General features: G+C 40.3%; 1 protein-coding gene across 7 annotated transcripts in view; it reads left to right on the forward strand.

Annotated features, from left to right (window-relative positions):
* Positions 1-23,645, forward strand: part of AKAP6 (A-kinase anchoring protein 6) — a 247,747-nt gene that overhangs the window by 185,273 nt on the left and 38,829 nt on the right. For all 7 annotated transcript variants that reach the window (XM_083452109.1, XM_083452110.1, XM_083452107.1 and 4 more), the window contains one exon: positions 18,070-18,216. In XM_083452109.1, coding sequence (XP_083308235.1) covers positions 18,070-18,216 — 147 coding nt within the window. The remainder of the gene's footprint in view (positions 1-18,069; positions 18,217-23,645) is intronic.

The following is a 23,645-nucleotide window of genomic DNA, read 5'->3' on the forward strand; positions in this document are numbered from 1 at the left end:
CAGTATGGTACACAGGTGGTGCTGTGGGTTAAACCACTGAGGCTTGGGCTTGCCAATTGAAAGGTCGGCAGTTCGAATCCCCGTGACAGGGTGAGCTCCCGTTTCTCGGTCCCAGCTCCTGCTAACCTAGCAGTTTGAAAGCATGTCAAACTGCAAGTAGAAGGTAAGGTAAACAGCGTTTCCGCACGCTGCTCTGGTTCGCCAGAAGCGGCTTAGTCATGCTGGCCACATGACCCAGAAGCTGTATGCCAGCTCCCTCGGCCAGTAAAGCGAGATGAGCGCCGCAACCCCAGAGTTGTCCGCAACTGGACCTAACGGTCAGGGGTCCCTTTACCTTTACCTTAAGTCCTACAGCTGCAGAGAAGTTAAGTGGCTCAAGTTGCATAAAAACACATATCTATATAGTACAATAGCGGCCAGAAGACCATCATAATGACAATATGGATGCATGAGAAACTGATCATCTACATCAATTTGCCATTAGGAAGGCAACCTCACTCTATTGTTTTAGATGCCTACAGAAAACGTCCTTATTTTAGCAAGGCCACCCAGACATATTATTTACTTTTCTGTTGTTGTTGTTTTTTAAGTTTCACTGCTAGTAATCTTATACATTAAAAAAAAAAAAGTTTTGTGGATTTTAGCTGTGTTTTTTCAGTAATTTTGTAGTGTCTACCACTTAGAGAATTTCATGACTAAGCAGTCTATAAATCTCCACCCCCTACAAAAATAAATTCCAATAGCAAGAAATAAAGAACAAACACTCCTTGTTTTCTAATATCACATATAACGAAGCTGTATAAAGTGAGCAGAATGGATGTGGTTTGATTATATTTCATTCTATGATGACTCGCTTCAATCTGGATGGTGACAACAAGGGTGGTTTACCTTTAATACCTGTGAAGAAATTGAATTTTTGCAAGTGCAGCTTGCCACACAGGGATAAGAAAGGCTTCATCTGGTGAAATTCCCTTTTCTATCCCAAAACCAGATCAATGTCACTGCTGTGAAGAGTGTCCACACATTCTTTGCTTGCTTTGAGCCTTTTGGAGGTGCTGCCAGGTCTAGGAAATTCTGTATTAGCTTTAAATGTGCATCTGTCTCGTCTGCTGACATATCAGCCAAATGACTGCACAGCCCAAGAAACTCTAATTACTGTATTAGGGATTTGTTTAGCTTATTGCATTAATTGTTCACCAAGCCTGATTTCCTCCTGCTTGAAGGATCTGTTCCTAAGGATAGCTTGTTTCTTACAGTTCCAGTTGATTCCTGAATTCCAGCTGAGGTTATATTTGTATGTTTTCAATTCATCAGCCCTGAACATATTTTGCTCATCTCTCTTTCAAGTTTAATTGATTCCTTTGACCACCAGGTGGCCTCTCATACTTGTATTGTGTATTGTATAATTCTACTCAAATCTTAAAACTTCCATAATGCAACAATATTTATTAAAACATCTGCTGCCTGCTGGAATTTCTTTGTGGGCGTAACATCATGGAATTTGCAATGTTCACTCCAGGCTCTATAGTCCCTTTTGAGCCAGTCTCTGTGTTCCTACTGATGGAATTTATCTGCCTGTTAAGTTAAGGGCTGCAAAACTGATTACAGTTGTAATGTCCTTAAAGATTACCGAATGGTTTCAATATTCTGGCTTTTTTCCCCCTTAAGTACTTAATTGCTTTACCAAATGACAGCTAACTTCTGCCAGTGTTACTTTGTCCAGCCGATTATTTAAAATGCAAAGAGCAAAATCAATATAATGGCAATTCTTCAAATGTCAGTATCTAATGCCAATCACCATTGGCCTGAAAAATTGCATTTAATAGGGTCAGTGTATTACCAGTGTGGCCTATTAATGTATAAAGTACTGTAGATTCTCCTGAAATATTTATATCTTGCTCTCATTTTTTAAATGTATGCCATATTAATACTTTATACTATAGCCCTTACTGAAAAATCTAAAATAGTTCAGCTTTATACTGAAATCCTAAGCAGTTACTGGGGTGTGTGCCCCTCTGAACCAGTGTATTCATGGTATACAATACACAAATAGGATTGGGATTACAATTTTGTTTCAAGTAACTGTCTGTGTGCTGATCCTTATATAGCCAAAACCCAAGCACAAAGGGAGGCATCAACAAGCTCAGGGGTGTCCCAATATTTGCAGTAGTACAAAAATATTTTGATGTTTTAAGGGACTGTTGAATCAGGGGGTGGAAAATGATTGAAGAGTGACGCTATTTTGGTTTTCTTTACAAATGGAATACAATCCTGTGCATGCTCACTCAGAATTAAGTCCCACTGTTTCCCATAGGGCTTATTCCCTGGAAAGTATTAATACTGCAACCTTATTGAAAGACTCATAACTGTCAAATTGGAGTAAAAAGCATCATTCTCAGCCTTTTTTCCCATTAGGGCTCTGTGCCGTTAGAATAAAATGCTATGAAGTCCCATTGATTTCCATTAGAATGTTAATCATGTCCTTACATTTGTATCATTTGGAATAAATGGGGATGGGGACTTTAAAACGCTTAACTTTGGATGGCTCATGTGCTGTGTTTGTTTTGTGAACTTTATCAATGTTACATGAGCAACTGATGGATGTTCAGATTCTCCTAGTTGCCTCCATAGATGTATCTGTTTTCTCTTACCTCTTATACCTGTCAGAAGCATAACCACAAAGGGCCCAGGTAGTTGAGACTTAACATGCCTGTTATTTTTATTATAACAGCCATCATGGGAGGGAGGAGAGGCTAATGGAAGCTTCCCTCCCAGGGCTAATCACATCTTTGAGTGAGGGATATTTATCAGGACTGCAGCGAGGGGGACAGATTACACCTCCATTCCCCAGGTACCACATCCCCAATCCTGGCCTCTCTGCCCCTGCTTTTATTTAGAAGAAATAAACTAGATACATTCAATGCGATCACATGTTTTATGTCACTGCTCGTTTGGCCCAAATACACACCGCATACTTAAAACAAAGAAACAGGTGTGCCTCCACTAAGATAATCAGATGGCATTAGTATAGCATTAAGACACAAATCATACTGATTTCTAGTTTACCTGTCATCTTAAAATGGCGTGACATATGCAAGTCTAGGCATATTCTTTGTACTGAAATACTGCAGAACTGCCTCATGTTATGTACCATGGGTGAGAGTCCTAATGTAACTAAAATCACTGCTGTTGCTTGTTTGCAGTACAGCTGCTGGAATCTGAGGGGAGTTAGCTATTTCTTCCTCTGCTTGCTGAACTCATCTAGGTCTGCTTATACAACAGATATTTAATTTTGGCATCCTTCCCTTCCAACTCTACAATTCTATTCTTCCAGTTTGAAGTCCTCTTCCAACTCTTCCTTCCTTCCTTCCTTTCTTCCATTTTGGCCTATAAAGTACTTCTTTCTGCTTGGCATTTGGGAAGCCTTCATGTTTAATCTGTCCTGTCCTGAATCTTTCCTGCCATTGCATGTCATCAGCTTGTCATCTTCTTACCTTGAAACTCCTCAAGATGAGCTCCTGTGCATCCGTTTCAGCCTTAAGCCCTAATTATGAGGATCTGCTGCAAATTCAGATTGTGTCCACATGAACTGAGTCCACATCACGAGTCCAAACTGGCATGCAGATTCCAGACCTGGCAGTTCTTAACTAGACGTAGTAAATTTTAACGGGCAACATTCAGTGTCTCACCAGCAGACTCCCTTTCCCCTCCTCCCTCCTGCAAACACCCACACAAACACCATGTGCCCCAAAGGTTCCCCTGTTGGAGTAATATTGGGGTTCAATACCCAATAATCTGTGGGTTCAGTCGGGACGTGGGTGGCGCTGTGGGTTAAACCACAGAGCCTAGGACTTGCCAATCAGAAGGTCACCAGTTTGAATCCCCCGACGGGGTGAGCTCCTGTTGCTCGGTCCCTGCTCCTGCCAACCTAGCAGTTCGAAAGCACTTCAAAGTGCAAGTAGATAAATACATACCGCTCCAGTGGGAAGGTAAACGGCGTTTCCGTGCGCTGTTCTGGTTCGCCAGAAGCGGCTTAGTCATGCTGGCCACATGACCCAGAAGCTGTACGCCGGCTCCCTCGGCCAATAAAGTGAGATGAGCGCCGCAACCCCAGAGTCGACCACGATTGGACCTAATGGTCAGGGGTCTCCTTTACCTTTACCTTACCCAATAATCTGTGGGTTCAGTCTGGATGGATAAAATCCAGATTCCAGAGGTCAGCAAAACAGGGTGTTTACTTAGTATTGCAATGGACGCCACTTAAGCCCACCCCCGCTTTAGACAGCGAGGAAGTGCTGTACTGGGTAAAAAAACCAACAGTAATATTTATACTTTAAGCATTCCTAAACAACAGCTATTCTGTCTGGCTAAGTCATGTGGCATAGCAACGGCCTTCTGACATAGCAGCAGCCTTTATCCTTCTTCGTCATCTCCTTCCTCCTCCAACAGTTTCTCCTGCTTATGGGCTACTTTGTCCTTCTCTTGCAAACACAGCATTCATACTCCAGCATTCACTTGCTCAGCCCTTCTCAATACATGTCAGGTTTTATTCTATAATTTCTGAAATTTCTTTGACAGGCTATCCGTCCAGAGCAGATTTTCGGGGCGTGTGGGTGGCTGCAGAGAAGAGGAGAGGAAGGGTTGTGTCCCATTTGCACAACAGGAAGCCTGCTGCACAAATGGGATGCAGCAATTGAATATACACCCATTGTTTCCTATCCTATGGTCTATCTTATGGCAACAAGACTCATCCCTGGAGAGTCAGTTCCTTACAACTTCAGCATGTATGCATACAGTCTTACCCCACCTCTCTATCTGATGGAGAGAAATGCTTTTGTCTTGGGGAGACAAAGTACAAAACTGATCTGCATTACAGGCTGTCTTTTCAGGTTGTCATTCCTATTATACCTGTTGCAAGAACATTAATGAGCTTGCTTTTTAATCCCCAGATTATGAACATCTTCATTTGAGGGTGAGTGGGATGGATGCCGGTTTTCATGCAATATTGACTATTGGAAAATTCTAGCTTTTATTTTCTTAATGACATAGGTAGAAAAATGCAGTCATGAGGAAGCCTGGTAATGTTCTACAGGTGGATGGAAGGCAATATTTATATTTTGCCCTACTGCATTTGTGTTGTAGCAGATTGCACAACCAATCCCACCCCACATGTGAACAGGCATGTGATGATTGTCTGTGTAATCTACCACACCACCAATGCATAGATAAGAATCTATTGTGTCATCACTTGGGCTGTGGTTGGCTGTCAGCGCCAGGGGAAAATAATATGTTATCACCCCAAAGTGTTAGGACTCTTGTACCTAGTGCTGCTGTTGAAGCTCTTTGGGTCTGTTCCAGCAAGTCAGGAAACCAGACTTTTGGTACTAAACACTGTGATTATTTCAAAATGTTGAGATCCGCATCATATTGTGTCTCACTTTAACATTTTCTTCTTTGGGAAAACATATCAATTCAGTGGTAAAAAGCCACTAATATAATCCATATTGCATGTATTTTCTTTCTCAAAAGTTTCATGTTTCTGCAAAAATGAATGTTACTGAAAGCCAAACATCTGGATGCCTAGTTGCAAACATCTTGGTGGTAAGAAAAAGTTCAAGGTTTTTTTAAAAAAACACGAGAGCCTTAAAATTGTAATATTTTAAATAGATGCTAGTGTAGCAGAAATATCTCATTCCATAGCATTCCATTGGAATAGGTTGTTTGAAAAACCTACAAGCCACTCAGGTGAATTGTGGATAAAGTGACTTCCATAGTTAGCAATGATTCCCAAGTGGTCTCTGCAGGTGACATAATAGCTTCTTTGGGGTAGGCCTAAATGCTTATTGCTCAGTTTGGGTCAGGATGCCCCTATGCACATATTATTTATTTTATTTCTTATTTAAATATATTTTCTCTCGTGCAGCAGCTAGGTTAAGAAATACATACATTTGCATAAACCATGCAAATGTATGCAGGCAATTTGAATAAGGTATAAGGAATATTGTGTATGTGTTTGAAACATGCAAAATCTGCCTGTGTAATGGGTGGAAAATAGAGGTGATATTCTTTGGTAGTAATATTTGCAGAGAATTAATACAAAATGCAGAGATTTGTGGAATCTAATGGATCAATCTCTGAGAACGTTTTCATATGTGAGCTTTAAATTGCCTCTGTGCCTTCCCTGTCCTTCCTTGCCCCACTCACCCCATTTATGTGAATGTGTGACCATTGGTAATGCAAAGAAGAAAACAGATTTGTAATGCGAAGGAACAGTTTGGCCAGTATGGGTTTTACATTCGCATTACAAAGCAATAAAAACCTTTTAAACTCATGAGAATACGCTCCAAGCCTGTGCCACTTGTGATAGCACAACCTGTGGTTTGTGCCATTGCAGGTAAAGTATGAGTCCGTCTCCTCTGATGAAAGTATTATTAAACTGTCTCATGTCTTTGGGCTTGTTCAGATGATTGAAATTGCTCCATGCAAGTAGCACTGTAGGGGGGAGCTGCGTAGAGGAAGTAACCTTTGAACTAGCATATCCATGGTTACAGGTGCTACTTCCTGGCAATGATTCACATCAACATGGAGGCACATTCTTTGTTTAACTGCACATGCATATGTCACTGCCAAGAAGCAGTAGTTGCAGTGCTGGGTACAATGAGAGCCATCTTGTGCACCAGAGCATCTATAGACTTGCTCAAGGACCCAAAGCAGCCCACTGATCATAATGGTGTTTTGGCAATATGTCCTTATTAGTTATTAGTGCCACAAACAGTTTGCCACAACGGTCTTCCTGAAGATCATGAAGCCGGATCTCGACATAAATTAGTGATCAATTAAAATTCCCACGCATCTAGGCAATTAGACAATTTATGACTGTTCTGCTGGGATAGATTTCCTCTTCCTCTTACATTGAACAAACACAGATATCAAAACTAAACCAAGACACTATATCCATTTATACTGTAAATAAAGTTGTTTTATTTGCTTCAAGTGGGCAGCCTCCGGAATAAAGCGGGAGTGTAGATTTGTACAAGTGAATTTGCTTAAAATCTGTATTTATAGTGATAAAGCTGGGTGAAAGCATTTAAAAACCTTGTTGCTGAATAACTACCATCAGCCAGTAGGTCTGTGGGGCTTGTTCAGCTAAAAGCCACAATGATGTAATCTTGGCTTTGTGTCATTTATATTCAACCTAAAAAAAACAATTTTCCTGAATAGACAGGCTGACAACAATATTGCTCAGTGTTGGTTTTTATTTGGATTGCTTCCAAATTGCTCACATGCCTCCACAGTAACGCATCATGCCTGCTTAAGTTTTTACTCTGAATTCCTGTCCCCTTTCTTGCCTCATATCTTATTTTGCTTTTAAAGTCTCAGTTATGTTTGTGAAACTAACCAGCCTGGCCACAAAATTAGGATGTATCTTGCAGAGTGCATTCATTTTACTTTTTGCATATTTTTCCTGAGGTCATGTCAAGGTTAGTTTGAATTCCATCCTACATTAAGACTTCTTTCACAGCTATTTAGCTCTGCAGCCTACTCCCCGCTGGGGTCTGCCCCTTGGGCACGTCAAAGCTTCAGACCTGACAAATCACACACAGATGAAGCTGTACAGTTTTTTAAACAGTTTCATCAGTAACGTTTTTCTATACAATATACTTTTTTTTAAATATACAGAAGTATATTCTCTTGATTGCAGTATCATGGAAATAGATTTCTGTATGCAAATCACTGTTCCATATCGAACTTGCTAAATTTGAGGAACTGAACAGTATGGCTGGAATTAAATTGCATTTACTCAGAGGCAAGTGCCAGGGGAACAAATGTGGCTTACTCATGTGTAAATACGTTCTAGATTGGGGAAAATAGGGAGGGGGTGTTTCCGGCTCTGTTATACTTCCCCGATTCTTAAAAGGGGGGGAAAAAGCTGGGGTAATAATGTGAATTCAGAGGTCTCTCTTTCAAATCCATCCTCAAGTGCCTTGCTGAGATATGCTGCAATCTCCCACCCAGTCCCAGTTTAACCACCACTTTCCACACTATGATGATAATAATTGATACATGTCTTGCAGGGGTGTTGTAATAATTTCTAAGGTGGTAGTTGTGAACTGATTTGAACACTCAAAATTGCTAAATATCCATGACAGCAGGGCACGACCCCAGTGGCCACCCTAAGAATATGTGTTAAAAGTATAAATATTTGGAACCTAATTAATTGAGTGATTAATGGCATTATTAACACCTGTAGGAAAAGAACAGAGCCTAAGTTAATAAAGACAGGTAAATACTCAAAGTTTATGGCCGGCTTGTGTCACGGTGGTTTGGAGAGGCAATTTTTATTGACCTCATTTGGGCTACTTTAAAGACTAATGGGGTCGAAATGTATCTCTGTGTTAAGAAATGCATATGCCTCCATAGTATTGCTTTGCATGTATGTATTTCAAGCTGACACATGAACAAACAGCTTGAAAATTTGGAGAGCATTTCGTGAATGAAATGTTGACTACTGGAGTGGGGGTGGTGATCAAATTTTTAAATAGTTTTACAGTTTAAATAGTTTAACAGTTGTGTGGCATGCATTTGGAAATAGTGCATAAACTTTAGGATATTGTAAATCTAGTTGTACAACTTAATTTCCTGTACGAATAAAAGAAGCTGAATTTTTTGGCTTCTAATGAGCATATTAGCTAACAATAATATACCCTTAACAGGCTCAAGCGGTTAAGGGTTTTTAAAAAGCGGCTTACTGTCTTTCTCATCCTTTATGGGCCAAAATGTACTGCCTTCCACAAATTACTTGATTGACTGATGAAGTGCCATAATTATAGCTGCGCTGCCATTTTGACAAAGCCGCAATAACAGATTGTACTTTAGTTCCCACTCCAGGCGTACCACCCTTTGCATAACAAAACCCAGTTTTACTGGTCTAATTCTTATTCAGAACAAAAGGCACCTGGAGATGTTAACTGTATACTAACAAGGAAACTTCGAAGCTAGGGGAAAATAATAACACTGGAGTACAACTGGGGAGGTTTTTTTTTGGTACAGTTATTTCAGGAGGAATGGTATCTAATGAAGAGTTGTCTAAAAGGCTGCTTGTTTGGAACTAATTAAAGACAGATCTCCTAAATAGCAAAAGGATCATGGGAATTACATTAGGTGTCTGGAGACTTGTTATTCTTTTGGCACTCTGAGTGGATTGTTGAAGTTGTTAGTCTAGAAATAAAGAATCCTAATAAAACTCCTGTCCCTTCTCTCCCCCCCACCCCCCACCCCCACTGCTGTTGGCTAAAATCCACTGTTATTTGTGCTGCTGCTGCTGCTGTTGCAATAAGATTCATATCAGTGCTCCAGAGTTCTGAAGAAAACATTTTTTTGCATTAACACATTACGGTGAGAAGAGTCCTGTGCCTTCGCTCCATGCATTTTCAGCCTTCAATTAACGTGAAAGCAGTACAATGCCTATGCAACTTCTCTTGCCTAGTGGTGCACCATTTATCATTGCAGTTTTACATTGACCTTGACACCCACTTCATTAGAATAAAGATTGTCTACCATTTAGGTTACATTGTTCCTCTGCACAGAGACCCCATGCAAATTTCTGTTCAGATAGAAGAGCTGTGAGCCTGTCAGAGGTCATCTGCATTAAATGATTGCAGCTATTTTCCAACTGCTTCTTTTCATTCTACTCAATTCAGGCTAGGAGGATCAATCAAGCCTTCTGCCTGAAACAGTGGGACTGCTGGGAATATAACTGTTTTTGGTGGTACTGGATATGCCCTAAACAGTATTAAATATTTAATATAAACTCATTAAAGGGCACAAAAGATATTACAGTTACAGTAAAAATTTAAATGGTTGGATCACCTTCTTTCAAAAAAGCAGAGAGATTGGTATAAATCTTATATTTTATTATAGATAAAAATGAGTCCATCAAGTTATCAGAAGAGCTTTTCTTCCCTAGAATTATATTGGTGACATAACCGGGTGGGGGGAGGGGGGGCTAAGATGAAAAACAGGAAGGATTGCTCTTGAAACAAAATCATTTCTTTTATTTATTTATTTATTTTTGCAATAAATAGCGGGATCACTGAGCTTTGGTTATTTACATAAGGCTGTGGGTTTTTCCTTTTGTTTTGTTTTGTTTTGGCCCTTATTATTATTTGTTCTCAAAAGAGAACCTAAACAGGAATAAGTTACTGGTCTCCTCCTTGAGTTTTCAGAGTGATATAATTGGAATTAAATTATTAATGAGAGATACTTTAAAAAAAGATTGTTTTATGATCTTCTATTAGGGGATTTGCAATTCATTTTAATATTTGTAGTTTGATTTATATTAAAAATAATGCAATCTATGTCCAATTAACAATACATGGCCAAAGTAATGTGATTTTTAGATCATGTGAATGGAATAAACTGGAAGAGGAAAACGAATTCTTAGCCTCAGATGTAATTTGCTGTGTGAGTTCTGGCAATTTTAAATGACATTGCACTTTTTTATTATAATTTTTTTTTTTCCTCAAGGCTCAGCAGCAAATTTATCCCAATCAAGGAAACTTATTATTAATTTACAAGGACAACTGTAGGAGTCTTTATAATTTCCCTGTGCAATTATTTGCCATAAATTGATAGTAAGAGAAGGCAAGAAGTTTGCAAGAACTAATGGCTGCTATTTGTCTAGACGAAACACTAATCCAAGGAGCTGAACACCATGCAGACACTCCGCTTGCATTGACTGTGTATGAAATATAACCAAGCCTCCGGACTGTTTGTAAATGTCTCGCTTTGGTATTGCGAAAAAGGTGAATGTCTAAGAGCCGTTGTGAAGGGTAGTCTGGCCTCTAGCAGATTCCTTCACTCTCTGCATGTATACAGCTGAGCTTTGGACCCTGGACTTTGGAATAAAGGGAGTCTTTGTTCATCAATGAATGGCATTAGGCATGGGCTTCCTAAGGGGCCACCATGAAGCCTAGGCATGAAGCGTACAAACACTAGCCAGAAAGCACAGTATGAGTGTATATGTAGACAGATGACAGACACAATATCGTGCATGTGTATGCTCTAATGCAATGTACATTTATGAATATCATTAGAGAGTGTATCCACATGGCATCCACAAATAGACATTTTTATTGCCAGTAGAGATGAGAGTGGTTTTTTGTTTTTGCAAATAATATGTGTGTGTGTGTTTATGTTTGGCGCTTGCTTTCCTGCAGGAGAAACTCTTTAAAAACTTCCGAAGTATAAAGGACTGAGTGAAACCTAAAGCATCTCACGTAATTCCTAAATGCGTTGGGTAAATGCATAAAATGTCAAAAAGAGGAGGCACCATCCAAATAATATATAACCTGCTTCCAGTAATGGAGAAATGGTCATTGGCTTAATTCTTCTATCCCTGTGTGTTCAGTATGTCTCGTCTCTTTTCACTATAACCAACAGAAGCACCATACAAAAGTCTTACAATGGATGTCTTAATCTCTGTGTGTGCTTTTAGAGCATTATTTTGAATTCCATCGCGCAGCCTTCCTCTCCCCACCCCCCTTTCCTCTTCTGAAGTTTTATTACAACAGCATTCCCAGGGAGATTTAGGAGCAAGGGGTGCATAATATTGCCCTAACGTTTCACTCCAGGGAGGGAATATGTATCCTGGCCCTGAGCATTTTTGCGACATTTCTCTTTCGGGAAGCCCATGTAATGAAGTCTTCATATCTTTATGGAAGGTATAGAGTTGATCATGTTTATTATTAATTATTATTATTATAATTAATACCATTTGCCAGGAAGCTGGCACCTCCAAACCTTACGCGATGATTTCTTTCTTTGACCTCTCAGTGACTAGGCATCTCGTTCCTTAACACTGAGGGAGGCAGGGGGAAAAAGCTTTCGTTGCTCAATGAGCGCCTTCTAGGCCAGTTTCAAAATGGCTTATTCTTCTGGTTTCCATGGTGACAATTAATGCTGTTTCAAGGCATTGTTCCAGTCTCTATTTGGACAGAATTTTGGGGTGTGATTTTACACACACACACACACACACACACACACTTTTAAAAAGCTGAACCAGAAAACTTCAGGAAGCAGGCCGTATAAGTTTTTATAGATAATCTTTTACAAATTTCTTAATTATATTCTGACACACAGAGTTTCTTTTTAAAAAAAACAAAAAACTTTTTGTGGAGTTAACCAATATGAATGAGGTACTGTTCTTTAATTAAAGTAAAGTATTGGGAGGGGGGGAGGGAGAAGAAGAGGCAGAGGTAAGGGAAGGGGGAAGTTGAAATTCCTGAACTCAAATACTGTTGCTGCCTTTTTCTTTCCACACAAATCAATAACAAGTATCTGTTTGTGCATAGATACATCCAGTTAACTGCAATGTAAAAAACATTTAAGGCATTAAAATCCCCCCTCAGGCAGGTGCAGTAGAAAATTAAATATTAATCTTTTTTTTTTTTTTGCAGCCATTGTTGGCTGGAGTGAGAGGGAATAAAAGAAAGGGGAAATCCTGTGACTTTTTAAATTCTTAATCTTTTTTTTTTTAAGCTATTGAACAGCAATCTATATCATAACATTCACAGCCTGTCACAATGGAGCAGCCTTTGCTCACTTAATACCGAGGCTAGAATGAATATGAAGATTAAATTATCTTCTCACCACAGCATAAAGAAGTCCTACTAGACTAGGGTTGTGCAGCACTGATAGAGGCTGGGTAGCTAATTTTTCCTGAGTGTGAAGGTGGCAGAGACAGGCAACAAAAATTAGCAAGGCCACATAGTGCTATCAGAACCTCAGCTCAGCAGTGCAGTAACCTCTTTCTCCACATTGTCACAAATAACTTTGCTTTTAATTTCTGTACCTTGAAACAAAATACTTGCTGTTCTTTTCGTAACCGGTATGTCTTGCAATCAAATGGATTTTTTCTCTCCAGCTTTTCCTTCCTGCCACTGTATAATACATTTTCTATCAATCACCATCTTTCATCATGCTGTTTATACAGTAGGTTACATAGTGAGGAAGGCTGAAAGCATACAGAAAGCCTAACTTATTTATTTTTTAATGTAATCATCTTTCATAGCATCTGTCACCGAGACTTGCTGCTACGCCGCATAGCAGAACCAGTTTGTTTAGCAGAAAAATTAAATGATATACGTATTAAGTCTTTAGGATAACTAGAACATTATTGTTAGGAAGCATATGCTAGCCGTTTTGTTCTGTTATTGATCTTCTCCAACTCAACGAGCAACGCCAAAAATGCTTTTTTTAGTCAACAGCAGCTGAATCCAGCCTATCGCAGGTGAAAAATATTAACTAGCCAAGTCCACAACAGTGTCAGGCAGCTAGAGGACTCCCTTAGTCTATTAATCCACTTTCCAAAAAAAACCCAAAAACACACACAAAAGAAGCAAAACCAACTGGGTTTCAGTGCCTCACTGAAATGGACTTGGATTTCCCATGATATTATGCATACTTACAGAAATAATTATGTAAATCCTTTTCAGCTATATCATCTTTAAATAGAAATCAGATTACATAAAGCAGATTGTAATCTCCTCTAGTCACCCTTTCCAGCTGAAAAGGCAATCATATAGAGCCAACAAGCGTACTTGTTGGCAATTTTAGCCAAGGGAAACAGTTATCTGCTGTGTGATCCAGTCCCATAATTCCAAACCTGATTGCCTCTTGTTAACGCACGTTATGAGAAACGACATCTCCTGGTTTCTTTTCACATATCAGAAAGACAACTTCCTGGTATAAATCTAGACAATCCTTTGCTTGCTAGCTATGCATATTCATGCTTATTTTGGATACACCAACACCTGATCAGTGTTCATTAATAATGAGTAATGCGTTAAATCACCTCATTTAAAACATTTTGCTCTGTGATCCACAAATGACTAATATTTGAAGTTGGCAAAATATAAATGGTGTTCATGTGCAGTGCAAATGAAAGATTAAAATATGAAACTAACAATATGCAAACATATTCATGCAAATGCCAGGGATCTATTAGCTGAAACAGTGATTTCACACCTTTCTTGTTTTCTGTTAAGTACTCTCCAATTGTAGTTTTGTTTTGTTTTGTTTTGTCAGAGTACTGTTCATGGATCTGGCAAAAGCGCCCATGTTTTAAACATTCTTTATTCTAGTCTGACTTTGTTAGAGTTAGCCTTTTTCAACACCGCCCCCCTCCCTTGCAACAGCAACAGGAGTAGCTTACTTCAATGAGTTTCAAGGGAAGGAAGCATAATGTTTAGCATGCAATTTGCTAATAGCTACGTGTGATTTATGTAGGCCTTTTAAATGCTTTTGGGATAATTGTGCTTCATACTAGTATTCAAATACATATTGGCACTGTTTCTTGAAGCCCATTTTAAATATAGAACAGGAAGAAGTGTGAGGAAAAGGGAGAGAGAGAGAGCACACGCAGGACTTCTATGAGACAAACTAAACTGGCTGTGATTAACAGGACTGTTGGCAAAAGCGGAAAACACACACACACACACACACACACACACACACACACCATAAAACAAGCCAGCCCTAGGATTAGCCATATCCCAAGGCAAAGCAAGTTGGTCACCCCAGGCAGTTAATTTGGGGTGTCAGAAAAGAGCAGCAAATTGTTATGTTTTTATTCTTCCTGTGAAGTGTTTGCAACTAAATAGTTGCACTAGTGCAAGGATTAGTGCTGGCACGACAGGATTTTCCCTGCCCCATGGGACCTCTGTGCCACCCCCCAAACTACTGCAGAGGGTTGGGGGAAACCCAGGATAGATTGGTGTTGCATGGTAGGAGTGGGGATAATTTTTTCCTTCATGTTGCACCACATCCAGCATTAATTTTTTACTGCTAGGAAGAGGCATTTTCTGCTTCAGCTGCCAGAATAATTTACCTAGTCTTGTGATACTATGCACCTCAATTTGGGGGTGGGGGGGGATGCCATTTGAGGCAGCAAAAATCTGTCGGGCTGACCCTGCTCAGTCCCTTCAAAGCCCAACAGTGTCCCTAACCCTGACGAAATATGTTTCCTTTCTATCATATAAATAATAGCTTCTACTCAGTACTATGGGGAAAATATTGAGTTCTGTACTTAATAGGGGATGCAACCTGTACTCATAGAATCACAGAATCATAGAATCATAGAGTTGGAAGAGACCACAAGGGCCATCGAGTCCAACCCCCTGCCAAGCAGGAACCACCATCAGATCACTCCTGACATATGGTTGTCAAGCTTTTGCTTAAAGACCTCCAAAGACCTGGAAAGACTCCTCCCAGACCTGGAAAGCTGAGGCTTCCCAGAGGACATGGAGTGGGCGCAATGTGTTTCTCCACTACTGAGTTATGGCTCTTTCTTGCACTGCCCAGAGGTCCCTTGCAGTATGCAAGCCTCTTTCTTCACCCATTTCTTGTTGTAGTGGTCAATGTATTATGAGTCTGAGATCACCTCTCCTCAGAGATCACGCCAAACCCACCTCCTCCCTCACAGATCACCCCAAATCAGCTTTCTTTCCTTGGCCCCAGCAGGAGGACTGCAAATGAGACGATTGGGATGGGCTTTGCAAGCCTTCCTGCTCTCCCCGTGTTGCCACAGCCACAGAAGGAGGGCTGTGTTTTTTTTCTCCCGTCTCTCACAGCAAGCAGCAGCCCCTGACCCGCCTTTGGTTCTGTCCATTTCTCCTGTTTGTCCATCTGGTGAATGCCATCTTGGAACCCCTGCTTAAGTTGTGGAACTGCCTCCTGAGAGAAGCTAATCTTGTCCCCTCTTTCCTGGCTTTCCGCCAAATGGCAAACAATTCCTTTCTTAGGAAAGCCTTTGACTCTTAATTACCTTTCATTATATTGTTTTGTTTCGCAATTGGTTTTACTGTGAATGTTTTCTGCTGGTGGTTTTTAATGATGATGTTTTATGTTTTATTTTGTTTCAAACAATTGCATATAGGATATTATCTGCATTTGGTTTTTCTCTCTGTCGAAAATTTGCATTTCCTTTTATTGCTAGCCCTGTAGGAAAGGCAGAGCAAAATGTGCCTTTGTCAGCCTTGTTCCCCCAAATATTGCGGGACTCCAACATACACCATCCCTATCAGGGATCTGCAATGATAGGAGGTGTGGTCCAACAAATCTGAGGAAACGATATTGAATAATACTGTGTTAAACAACCAACCAACCAACCAGTTTCTGGATTCTCCCTCTTTCTCACATTCTAGTGTGACCAAGAAATAGAACCAAGAGCCATGCAGATGATGACATGGGTCTGTGTGCTTGGGGTGGGTCACTTGGGGGTCATAGGCTCTTATTGGATTCTCTCAGACAAAAGCTAAGATTGAAATAAGTGCACAGCTAGTTCTTCATAGACTTGTAGAGTTGGAAGGGACCCTGAGGATCATCTAGTCCAACCCAATGCAGTGCAGAAATATACCACTGTCCCTTATTGGGATTGGAATGATCAGTACCATGCTGTAACCAACATTGGTTTGATTTTCTCAGACAGCAACGGAGCCCTGCCTATCCACAGTATCACTTAGCAAATTAATCTCAGAGCACTTCCAAAGGGAGATTCTTATATGAAATGAGATCTATGGGCCAAAATGCTTTCCACAATCTGGTTGCCGTCTTGGCATTTTCAACCAGTGCTTTTTTCTGGAGATATTCAAAGGATACGCAGGTGTAGAATGCTGCAGCGAGGCTCCTCACAGGGTCTCTGTCACGGGAGCATATTCACCCAGTGCTTTTCCAGCTGCACTGGCTCCCAGTGGAGTACAGGGTCAGATTTAAGGTGCTGGTTTTGGCCTTTTAGGCCCTTCACGGCCTAGGACCCTCGTACCTACGGGACCGCCTCTCCCGGTATGCCCCATGGAGGACCTTAAGATCCATAAATAGCAACACCCTAGAGGTCCCAGCCCCTAAGGAAGTCAGATTAGCCTCAACCAGAGCCAGGGCCTTTTCAATACTGGCTCCGGCCTGGTGGAACGCTCTGTCTCATGAGACCAGGGCCCTGCAGGATCTGATTTCTTTCTGCAGGGACTGTAAGACAGAGTTGTTCCACCTGGCCTTCGGCTTGGAATCAATTTGATTCCCTCCCCCTCTTCTTTTTTCCTTTCTCCTCCTGTGATGGAACTCCTTCTTGGGGACTTCCCTGGCTTTTTTCTGGCCCATGTAGGACCAGTCAGGAAAGTTAGCCTTGGTGAAGACTTGACGTTTTCATCCCCAAAAAAGTTTTTTATTTGAGTTTCCATTGAAATGAGGATGTATTTTAATGCTTTAATGTTGTATTTTAATCTTGTTTTTAATTGATTGTTTTCAATCAATTTGTTTTTATATTGGGTGTTAGCCGCCCTGAGCCCGGTCTTGGCTGGGGAGGGCGGGGTATAAATAAAAATTATTATTATTATTATTATTATTATTATTATTATTATTATTATTATTATTACGCAATACCGGAACCTCTTTTGTTGTTGTTAAAAAGTGTGGCACTTACTGTAACAACTTCACAGTGAGTACCAGCACCTATTTTTCTAGAAAAAAGCACTGTTTTCAACAATGACTTCCATCAGACCAAGCCAGCACAGCCACAGGGTTGATGGAATTAGTAGTCCAAAATATCTAGAGGGCTACAAGGTTGGGAAATGCCACGCTAAAGTCTCTCTTTGAATTCCAGTCAAGGAAACAGATTGCAAATGGAAAGCTTATTAGGGGGCACGGCAAAATCTGCTTTCCCCCAAATACTGGGATTTCAAGGGAGTGGAGAACATTCAGGTCCTGTCCCAAAGGTGCCCCTCCCTGCACTCATTTTCTTTCTTTGGTGCAAGTGAACAGTTGCCATTTTTCCCCCGGCATGATTTGAAAGGGAGAAGCTAAATTGATGCATCCAAGGACACTGTTGAAGCACCAGCCCATGTCTATGACAATGACTGATATTTTGTTAGCCTAGTGTTAAAAATCACTTAGGAGCCATATCAATATACAATATTAACAGAAGAGATTGCCACCGTATTTAAGCACCTTGCTTTTTCAGATTACATGCTAATTGACTCTTCTTTCTTTTTCAACTTTTTTTAATTCTCATTTTAGAGGTACAGTGTAGAAATGTCAATCAGACACCCCAAAAAGATGGAATTGCTGAGTAAAGTTGAAGCTTTGAAGAGAAGTGGTGTTTTACTACCCAGCGATCTCCTTGAAAAAGTGGATTCAATTAATGAAAAATGGGAACTGCTTGGGGTATTTGCATTTTTATTACTGTTCGTGGGTTGTGTGTACTTTTTGTGTCTTGAAGTATGCTGTCTGCCTGATTTCTAATTTGAAGCACAAATATCTCTTTCATTCAATTCACTACATACATTTCAAACAAGCCACTCATGCTATTACAAAAAAAAAATACACACATAGTATTTCCCTTGTCTGTTGATTTTTTTATTCCCTGCTTGTCTCTTGTCTGACTTTAATAATTTTAGTTCTTTAATGCAGAAAAAAATGTAAGTAAAATATGCCATGTATTATGGGTATGCACCAAGTCAACTCTAATACAGTATATCTGATATACACTGACTGTCATGCTTGAGTGAATGTTAATAGAATTTATTCTGAAGGTACATGTTAGAGACATCTACTCTTTAACTATTTACTATACCCTTAAGATGAAAAGTGGGGATGTCACTACATATTTCAGGTCACACTGATGGCTGAAAAACAAATATGCAAATTTAGTACAAATCTGAAGTCCTGGATCTGAGTAAGAATGCAGTCTGGGTAAGTTTCATTCTGCTGTATTCAGCTCGTATTTGACAAAAGCAACAAAATAAGTTTCCCATAATTCATTTCATGCTATGATGAGTTCAGTCTCAGCCAAACATGAGATACAAGAATCTGGGAAAAGATGCAGTATAGTGATTCTTTTACCCAGACACCAATAATGCATGATGCAAGAAGCATTGTTGTGCATTAGATTATTTCGACTATCCATTTGTTTTCTTAATTGTTTTCATTCATAATCAAAGGTGCCAAAATTGCTTAAATAATAATCGAGTGAAATAATAATAAGAAGAATATGATATTTCAAACAATAATGAATCCTGAATAAATAATAAATAATAATAATTCGGGCATAAGGAGTATTTTTAATAGAGGTAATAGATTAGCACGCTATAAAAAGATTGCAACATGTGTCCCTCCAGCTGTTGATGAATTCAGCTCCCATCAACTGAGCCAACATGGCCAATGATCAGGAATGAGTTGTAGCTGTAGTACAACAACAACTGAAGGGCCATAGGTTCCCCATCCCTTCCTTAGTTTAAATATGTGATTTTTAGGAAAATGCGTTGATTCAGAGAGGGTAATGCATGCACAGAAGTGGACTTCCAGCTTGCGCACATATACCCTCAAAGGGAACTGTGTGCACAGAAGCCCTTTCCATTTCAAAAGTAGTTTGCCATGTGACATGGGAGATGGCTGGTTCATTTGCCAGCAAAATGTTGACTTCTGTTGCTTAGTGCAGTGGCAGACCTTGGGGTCTCAAATTTCAGTGGACCCAGTGCAACGGCAAAATTCAGCACCCCATCACCCTTTGCCTTCCATTATACATCGTACTTGTGGCAACCCCAAGGTTCCATGCCCAGTGCGATCAAACTAGCTGTGTTCCCCTAATTCTGCCTGCGTTCAGTGGGCCCATGCCCTGTGCATTTTCTATTTTTAAGAAATATTTTATTAAACAAACATTATATACAAAAGCCAAACAAAAAACAAACTAATCTTACATTAGATATTTCTAGACCTAAGATCATTATTACAGTATACATAATCAGATTGTCAAAAAATCTAGAATAGATGTATGTTATATAAAGGAAATAAAGAGAGAGAGAAAAAGAAAAAAGAAAACAAAAAATGCACAACAATAAAACTTAAAAATTAACATTTTCTATTTTTTTAACTTGGAGCCCTCTTCAGAAAATCCATGTTTCTTTGCCCACTCTTGGGTTGTGCTTTGTCTGATTTTTCTGAGAGTGTCTGCCTTGCTCTGCCCTCTGTGCTTCCCAGGACTCTCAAAGCAGCTACTGTATAGCTAAGAGGGGTTGCTAAGGATGCTCTAGCCAGGGGTCAGCAAGGTTTACCTCACCTGGGCCGGTTCACTCCAGCAGAGATCCCTCCATGGGCCGGATTGCATGTGCACATTAGCACACGCGCCTGTGATTTCCGGTGTCTGCGCATGTGCAGACACAATTTTCGGTGCCACGGGAGGTAGTCCCTGCGCCGCACTGCGCTGCACCAGTTTAACACAGCACGCGGGGATTCTGAGTGGGCGGCTTGGTTCGGGGGCGGCTCATGACCCAGATAAACGACAGCTGTGGGCCACTTGTGGCCCATGGGCCTTAGGTTGCCTACCCCTGCTCTAGACCTCCAGGACTTGTTGCCTCCTCATCTCTTCCTGTTGTTAGGAGAGGTTGCTAAAGATTCTCTGAGCTTAGTACTTCCTTCTCCCTTCCCTCTTCATTCCCTGCAGATGCCAGGTCCTTCTACTTTTTAGAGGACAGGTTTTGTGATTATGCAGAGATGTCATACAATCAGAATCTAGGTTTGAACTTTCTCTCCCCCCCCCCTCCCCACAACAGGGTTATTTGGGGAGTGAGAGGAAAACCCCATGTCCAAGCCAAGGCAATATCAGCCAGAAATGTGCAGTTCAACAGTCCGTGATGAAAAACTGACAGGGGATGGGGTGGAGAGAAAGGAGAAGCGAGGAGACAGCCCCCTGCCCGCAGATCCTTGTAAACTTTGAAGAAAGCTGTTCACGAGCCCTTCCAAAATTGGTTTATCAAGAGGGCTAAATTTCTTTTCAGATTTTCTGTGCCTCTAGCCAGATTGGATTTCCACAAGAAACCTATGGCAAAGCCAGAGGCCAGTATAAAAAGCTCTCAGACATGGGGGAATTAATTGGTGCACAAGCCATTAAAAATACGGGCCAAGTGAAAGTATGGAAGCGCCCTCAGGCTCAAATCCCGCTAGGCATATGGAATCATCTCTTTTGGTATCTTGTTGAGTGTTTGATCAACTTAACTTCAAGCACAATGCTAAACTTCTGCGTACCGTTGTATTGTAGATGATCAGCTGGATGACCAACTAATCAACTTTCCCCCATCACCCAGTAATCAGATTTTTTAAACATAAATAAAACATTACCCTGACATTTAAAATGGATTTCAAAGACCCTTTCTTTTTTTGCATGTTAAGATCAAGATGCAATTCTATATCACTTTCTCAAATTAATTTCTGCATTTAGCCAAAAGTTGTTTTTTTCCTCTTAAATGAAATTTCATGTATAATAAGAAGTTTCTGATTGAGTTTTCTTTAATTTAATTTACAAAACTCTGCAGAAACTAACAACACTAGGCATACTGTTTTAATTGGCATGATTACATTTTAATTGGCATGGAAAAAAATTTAAGACAAGGATTTTAACTTCTAACAATGGTAAAATAGAGAGATATGGTTTTTAATATTACTTTCATCTAAGGTGAACAGTGTGGAATGGAAATACATTAGAATGAAATGTCAGTGGTGCGTACAGTTTAATCTGTGAAATTTTGTCCCCTGTGCTGAATATTACTCTGTCTCAATTGCATATTAAACAACCCTATCAAGGCAGGCATTGGCATCTGCTGTGCTGACACAAATTGTGAATTAAATGAAATTGATGTCCTCTGTCGTATATTTATGAAGACGGACCATTCTCTGAAGTATTCTGTTTATGAAGAATTTATGATTGCAAACTGTTCCAGAACAAAAAAGTGGCAATAAATTCTTTTTTGTGACCCTACCCTCCAAGGGCATTGATTTCACCTCCTGCTGCTACTTTTGTTACAGCATAAAAACAATAGCTAAAGCTGGATTCCACTGAGAGCCTTCAAATTATCAATATTTGAATCATCAAAATAGAAGGGTGTTGCCAAGAATATGTTGTTTTCCTCTGTTATGATCTACCCAACACACTGTTTACACAATGCTTTAGAATAGATGAGTATCTGTTGATTTAATTCAGTGTGTGTTTCAAAGCTTATTTTAAGGCTGTAAATTATCAACACACTTAGTCCACAGCCATCCCACTGACTTGAACGGAGCTAATCCTAACCCTGCCATCCTTTAGAGATGTATTGATTAATGCAGCCAGATAAGAATCTGCCTCCTTGGCAGACGTAGGTCCTGTTCCAAAGTAATTGCTCGCACAGCCCCAACACGTAACAGTCATAACCTCTTCCCTCTGTAGGCAAAGCAAAACAAAGGAAAACTGACCCTTTACCTCATATTCCAGCTATTATCTAAGCCAGCTCCAAGTCAAGCTAAAGGCAAGCAGTTTTATCTGCAAAATAAATAACAAATTTATTACAGTAAGCAAAGAAAAAAATTGTCAATCAGGTGCATAAAATCTGCACCAGACTTCACTTACTCACAAACACAAAAAAATCTGTGCCAGACTCTGCTTTGCATATGCAATGACAGCAAAGATGAAAGTTTTCTTTTGTAACATCATTGTCTTGACACAGCTGTTTTAAAATGATCCAGGCCACAGTTAGCCAGCTTTGGCACAAGGTGACTGCCAGCTGCACTCTACTTTGCTATACTCCCATGTCCTCCATCTCAACATCCTCATAAACCAGGGGATCTGTGGATAGTATGAGGAGATACCTGCAAAATACTATGACTTGTATCGGGGGTTGGACTTGATGGCCCTTGTGGTCTCTTCCAACTCTATGATTCTATGATTTTATGATTCTATGATTAATGTGGGGCTAAGTAATCATTTCATTAGCACAAGGATTTCCACTTGTGCAACAGGACTTCCCCCTCCTCCCCCAACTTTTAGGAGCAGATTTGAGGAGGGCACAACTTGTGTGCAGGAGGAGGAAGAGGAGAGGAGGAAGGCCCTGCTGTCCAAGTGAGAATCATGGCATTAATGAAACAGTTGCTTAGGGCTGCGTTGGCAACAAACCTACACCCATACAAGAATACAGTTGTACCTTGGAAGTCAAATGGAATCCTTTCTGGAAGTCTGTTCGACTTCCAAAACATTTGGAAACCAAATCGCGGCTTCTGATTGGCTGCAGGAAGCTCCTGCAGCCAATCAGAAGCTGCGGAAGCCCCACCGGACGTTCAGGTTCCCAAAGAACGTTTGCAAACCAGAACAATCACTTCCGGGTTTGCGGCGTTTGGGAGCCAAAACGTCCAAGTTCCAGGGCGTTCAACAACCAAGGTACGACCATAATAGCATTTCAACTTGATCCAAAATTGCCAGTAACTACCGAAGACTCCAATGATTCTATATGTGCAGAACTAAACTACACATTATACTGCAGCTAAATATAATATTAACCCAGTGGCAACTTCTCAGTTCCAAAGTGCCCTACAGAAGGAAAGGACTCCTCTCCCACAAATTCCTTCTCCCACCTGCTCATATCCGCACCAATTACATCAAACTCAGATTAATGCCGAGTGAACCAAGTGAAGTCATCATCACTAAATAATTTGGAACGTCTTGTTTATATGTGCTGCTAAGAAATCCCAAATCCAACCATGTCTACTCAGAAATAAATCCTATTGAATTCAATAGTCTTAGTCCCAGGGGGGTTAGGATTGCAGTCTTAGATACAAAATGCTTTTGCAGG

Source organism: Podarcis tiliguerta (genome assembly GCF_965153285.1).
Source record: "Podarcis tiliguerta genome assembly, chromosome: 1".
Taxonomy (NCBI): Eukaryota; Metazoa; Chordata; class Lepidosauria; order Squamata; family Lacertidae; genus Podarcis; species Podarcis tiliguerta.